The sequence below is a fragment of the Trypanosoma cruzi genome, genomic scaffold, assembly GCF_000209065.1.
Source record: "Trypanosoma cruzi strain CL Brener 1047053516707 genomic scaffold, whole genome shotgun sequence".
NCBI lineage: Eukaryota > Euglenozoa > Kinetoplastea > Trypanosomatida > Trypanosomatidae > Trypanosoma > Trypanosoma cruzi.
The window spans coordinates 183,910-189,678 of NW_001849554.1; the positions used below are offsets into that span (position 1 = coordinate 183,910).

At 51.6% G+C, this 5,769-nt stretch overlaps 3 protein-coding genes across 3 annotated transcripts, besides 5 other annotated features; all 3 read right to left on the reverse strand.

Moving 5' to 3' along the window:
- On the reverse strand, positions 1-289 carry Tc00.1047053476733.29 (threonine dehydratase-like protein; the record flags this gene model as incomplete). Its single annotated transcript, XM_799265.1, has 1 exon — positions 1-289. A coding segment is annotated over one exon (289 nt), but the record flags the coding sequence as incomplete, so codon positions are not given.
- Positions 1-5,769: a sequence feature (heterozygous, non-Esmeraldo-like haplotype).
- Positions 633-660: a sequence feature (AT_rich).
- Positions 851-2,929, reverse strand: Tc00.1047053476733.20 (hypothetical protein, conserved; the record flags this gene model as incomplete). The annotated part of the gene is made up of 1 exon (XM_799264.1): positions 851-2,929. The coding sequence occupies one exon, from the start codon at positions 2,927-2,929 to the stop codon at positions 851-853; it is 2,079 nt and encodes a 692-aa protein (XP_804357.1).
- Positions 2,456-2,533: a microsatellite.
- Positions 3,131-3,180: a sequence feature (T-rich).
- Tc00.1047053476733.10 (hypothetical protein, conserved) lies at positions 3,867-5,769 on the reverse strand (the record flags this gene model as incomplete). Its single annotated transcript, XM_799263.1, has 1 exon — positions 3,867-5,769. A coding segment is annotated over one exon (1,903 nt), but the record flags the coding sequence as incomplete, so codon positions are not given.
- Positions 4,644-4,702: a microsatellite.

Genomic DNA, 5,769 nt, shown 5'->3' on the forward strand with positions numbered 1-5,769 from the left:
TGCCCCTTGGCAGAAATAAGCTGGCGGAAAGAGCGACAGCAAGCCCAAGGTTGCCTGTGCTCTGTGCCACAAAGTGATTGATACCAAGGTCCCCCTGTTTACTGCGAATCACATAGTTCATTCCCCCACGAATGGTGTAGCTTCCCGTACGCTGCAGATTCTCGCATTTTAACACAACCTCCTCGTGTCCTGAACTTTGGCGCATTGAATTGCTCAAGAGGATGGGTGTCTCACGGACGTAGGGCCGTGTTGCCTTGTATGCCATCATAACAGTATTAAATGTAGACATATTTATAATATGTTTTGCTATAAAGACACGTCCAAAGATGTACAAATACAAATATGTATGTATTATTTTCTCCTAGTGGGGTGATGCTGTCCTTCTTGGGCTTGTTCGAATAAACTTGATTTGTTGTTGTTTTTTTCCAATCCTCAACCTTTTCAACAATGCTGTTATTTTTCCTTTCTTCCAGCCGTCTTGTCGTTGTTCTTGCACGCGCTGTTCGTTTCTTGACACTTTTAACGATGTTTTTCCCCTATTTGATCCTCCCTTCTCATGAAACCCAAACAAATAGAAATGACGATATTCTGAGAGGAATAAAAATGCTAAAGATAAAAGTGGTGCAAAATACATATATTCATTTATTTATTTTATTTATACTTTTCTTTATTGCCCCCAACATGTGGTGTCAAAGAGGCACATACAGAGAGTAAGAGGCCTCACAAGGTCCACCACCTCAACGACACACAGTACTCGTACTCCCTGTTTCGGCATGTCCTTGACACACGAGATGCGAGACCAAACAGGTGGGTCAATGGGTGGGCGTCGTTTGACGGCTGCCGGGACCCATCACATGTAGTGCTGGTACGTCTGCGCCGCCTGCCGCAGCACCAACTCACGCCGCATCTTCTCAATGGCCTCCACAAGGCCTTTCTTTACTGTCCGGAGTGCTGCCAGGTCGATTTCCGCGCCCGTGAGTTTCCTTCGCCCACGAGGCAGCTTTACAACAATGGGAGCATCGACTCCGTGGAGAGCCTGTTGCTTCAACTGCTGCTGCTCTTGTTGCTGAGAAGCCGTGTAGGACGCCGAAGAGAACACATCCGCACCATGCTGTTGTGCGCCGACCAAGGACGACAGGGCCTTCTCGAGACTCTCAAGATACGACTCCGCCAAAACAGCGTCATCGGGTTCCTCCTGCATAATGTACTCCCAGCAAGACACACCGCCCTCGTTAAACGCCGCGGCGACGCCTAACGGGGCGCCACTGCCAAAGAGAGGTCCCTGCTGCTGCTGTTGCTGGGCCATCGCTCGGGCTGTCTTTACGGTCGCAATGCGGCGGCGAAACATGATTGGAAGAGCTTCCGTCACCTCCAGTATAGGGGCTGGTGGATCCGGCACGACAATCTCGTCGTACTGCTCTGTCACAACTGGTGTCTGCACAATCGTGTACCCAACGTGCTCCTCCGGCTCATAAGGTCTTCCTAGCGGTGGAATGCAATGAAAACGACGTGGACGGTGCGAGAAACGCAACAAGTGAGAAAGCGTCACGACACCCGGAGACATTCCCAGCGTCATAATCGCCGGTTGTCCAGGGGATTGGACGTCACTCGGTTTCATGCTCTCCGTGCCGTAAATGCCGCTAGTCTCATCGTTCGAGTCATCCTTCTCCACCTTTACCTCTGACTTCACCACTCCCCACTGTTTGTTAACGGAAGTCACGGCCGTAGTGGATGATGACGAATTGTCGTGAGTCCCACTGTGATAATGATGCCGGCTGAGTACACTCACGACAGGTGACAAGAGAGGCCCTCGTGAAATTCCCGACAATGGCACCATCGGCTGCGACGACAGCAAGGATGACGCCACTTTAACCTCCGATTTGTGGGTTGCCGTTGATGCAAACGAAGAAGAAGACAGTGCCACCTGAACTGGCCGTGGGTAGTGACGGAGCTTCACATGCATCTTGACAACAAATTCACCCCAACCCACCTCCGTTAATTCGAATGGTGCGGTCTTAACAATACGCTCACTAGGTGTGAAGGAAGGATCGAGGACAAACTGCACTGACTCGATGCACCGCGCCAGATAATCCGTCTCGTTAAAAAGGCCACGGATATACACAGTCCACTGGTGGCTCTTGTCACGGCTTTCAATGTCGATGAGCCGCACAACGCCACCCACAATAATGGGCAGCACCGCCCGTTGCTGGCGACCATCATAACGGAACATTTCGGCGTTGACGTCATTCACTCCATCATTCCAATCTTCAACACTATTGCCGTGGGAATCATCATATTCATCACAGTCCTCATCTTCCCCTTCCTCTTCATTCCCATACTCTGATTCTTCGCATTTGCTACTGTTGTTGTCGTCGTTGCTGTTCTTGCCTGTATTGTTCTGTGATGTACCATGATGCCAGTACGATTGTTGGCGTTGCCGGATGGCACTATTCAAATTACCATTACTACTGCTTCCGCTGCTACTACTTTCACTGTCACTGCTGCCGCTACTACCGCTGTTGTTGTTGTTATTGTCATCGTCCCTGTCACCATTATCGTTATCATTGCGTCCCCTATTACCCGTGCTAAATGACCTCCGTCTCTTCAACGGGTCTGCATGTCCAGAGGCGGACATCTTCTCATCAACGCGGTTGCGTGCAGCCAAAGCCACATACAATGTGGTCGGTGCCACTTCTGTGGACACCGCCAGTGACAAACGCTGGCCACCAAATGAGCACGCATAACCATCTACCCAGGTCGCAGTGTCCTTCAGTGCTGGCAGGACTGCCGATGATGCCGGTGGGGACAAGGGTGCCGGCAGCGTTTTGACGAGGAGTTCTCGCAGCGTGCCGACGACGCGGCAGTCCACAGTGGATTTATACACGGTGCCGTCAAAATGAATAGTAAAGGCCCGTGTGAATTCTTCCATTGTCCTCGCACAGGTCGCACCCACCGTATGTTCTTCCACACTGGTAGTCACAACAGTCCTGCCTGCCGTTGTTTTTCTTCTTCCCTTCGGTCAGACGTTTGGCAGCCCACAAAGAAACGCCGTTTCTATACAAATGCGGTGTGTGTGTGTGTGTATTTGCGGCGAGCAGAGTTATTTAGACGGCGACTTCAGGGAGAAACCAAAAAATGGAAAAAATAAAAACACAAAACAGAGAAACAAAAAAAAAAGAAGGGTAGTCAAAACAACGGCAATTTTCAGCCCATGGTGTCTGGGTACAATGCGTACTGGGAGAAGAATGCATGGCACATCATACGCACGCCCCTTTACACCCTCCTCCTCACTGCGATCACTATCAACCCAGAGAGAGAGATGATTGTGCTCTTATTGAGCGTACGGCATAAAATTTCGTCATGAACTCATAGATGCGCATGTTCTTCTCGCTTCCTTTTTCCTTTCGGTTTTCATATCCTACACGCATTCTTCGTGTTTCATTGATCTGTTTATCGTTCGTCTCCGTGATTATTATCATTATTATTATTGTGTGTCTGTGAGGCTATTGTGGGTCTCAAACTGGTGGTCAAAATGACATCATTATCTCCATCACCTTTCAGTTGCATTTCCCTCCCTCAAATGTGTTGCTCTCTTCTTCATTCATGTACACAAAAAAAAAGAGGATAGTAGAAAACAGAGAAGCGACATGCAAATACCGATGCGTTTGTACGTGATTTACACTACAATCTATTCGCCTTGTCAGAACGGTTCTATCATAATGCATATATCGTTCTCCTCCTCTATTTCTATATGCTTTCTAGTTTCACTTTTCTTTCGCAAACGACTCTTGCCACCTTTCCCTTTGTTGCTCTCATTTATTTGCCTCTGCAAGAGGGAGGGAGAAAAGTGGTTCTGCTGGAATTCATTATGATTCGTCGAGCATCGTTGCAATGTCCATAAATCCAGCCTCTCGGGCGCAGTCTGTCGCCGTCAAGCCGCGCAAGTTGCGCAGCCCAACCAGCGTACCGGTTGCAGGGTGTCCAAAACGCAGCCACTGCACAACATCCGCGCGACCGCCCTGTGCCGCGCTGTGCAAAACTGTGTTGCCATTATTGGAACGCAGGGCCCGAAGCTCTATGATTGGCACCGATGGCGATGCCTGCAGAAGCGTCCTGAGAACATTCGTGTGGCCGTGCCACGCCGCAATGTGCAAAATGGTGCGCCCAGAGTAGTCCCGCACATTATCAAAACCGCGGGACAATAGCGGATCATCTTCCCGAAGTTTTTGAAACACCGCCGTGTTCCCTTCTGCAGCCGCGGCAAGAAGATCGTCAGGCCACTGATACAACGCCGGTGAGTGATGAGCGGTGCTCAGTGTTGCCGACAGGGCCGACGCGCGTCCACGAGAGGATGAACGCGCACCGTTTGCAGATGAAGAGCGGCGGTTCTCCCGCATGGGACTCACTGCTGTAAGACGGGATCCGCGATCCGCTAGAGGTAATGCCTTCACTAATGCCCTTTTCGTAACCGCATTGGTACTTTTCTTCGTGGTTGCTGTCGCGGCACCTCCAGTCTGATCCTTCGCAGAAGCCATAATAGTCACCTTTTTGAGGGGCTTTTCATTGTCTCTTCCTGGACTAGTCGTTGTGGCCGTGGTATGGGTCGCGGCCGTGGGCGCAATCCCCGCCCCTGTAACGGAGGTTGACGGCTGTGGTGATGATAGCGGTTGTTTTCCTGGTGCTGGTGGTGGTGGCAATGGTGTCACGAATTGTTGCTGCTGATTCTGTCCAGAATCTTGCTGTTGCGGTCGCTGACGACTACTAGTGGCACTCGAGGAAGAGGCAAAAGTAGTATCGGGCGTCGTACTGCTATTCACTGAAGAGGATATTGCCGCCGGATTGGGTCGGATATTTGACTGTGATGAGGGAAGTGGCATCGGCCGCGATGCGAATTCCCCTGCCATGACGCCGCCTGTATTCGCCACCTGCTGTACATCGAAAGCATCACCTAACGTCGATATGCCGTGCATGGATGGCTGCATAGCATGTAACGATTGCCCTGTGGGAGCAGCCGGATCACTGGAGGCAGTGGGGTATGTGCTGCCTGAAAAAATGGGCGCCGCAGGTGACTCCACACCCTGTGCAACAGTAAAAGACGGGTTGGTAGGCAAGTTTTTTGGCGGAACCACCGGCGGTGTTGACGACGAGGCCATTACAAAAGGGTTTTGTCGTGTCACAGGTTCACTGGCATTCTGCGGAGTGGGTGGGGGAACCGCAACCGCCCCAAGCAGCCCACTCGTCGAAGAAAAAAAGTGTGGCTGCTGCACGGATGTTGGTTGTGGTGGCGAAAGCATGGAGGGAAGCTGCGGCATTTGTGTGGATGCAGGCTGCATGGGTTGTGGTGGCTGTGAAAGTTGCGGAGCTCCAAGAGGTTCACTAGGGGCAGGCAGCGCCGTCACTTGTGGTGGTGGCGGCGGTGCTGGCGGCGGTTGCTCCACCGCTGCGTACGCCGAAGTGAATTTCATGATCCCGCTGTCGTCACGCAAAAACTCTGGAAGATCATCGTTGGCCACACTTTTTTTCGTCTGCGCCGCCACCTCGCTCGGTGTCATGATGACAACCTCGTACGATACATCCAAGGAGCCGCACCCGTCACGAGCCTTTTGCGAGAGCGAAACATTCCCGCCGTGTCCGAGTTGCAGCGTGCGACGTGTCATGGGAGACGCCGAAAAGAGCGTCAACGTTGCGCTGCCGAGAAGCTCCTCCGCCTCTGTGTACGTTGCCTTATTGTATACCCTCAGAGTCAGAATGGTCGGCAGGGGGCAGGCA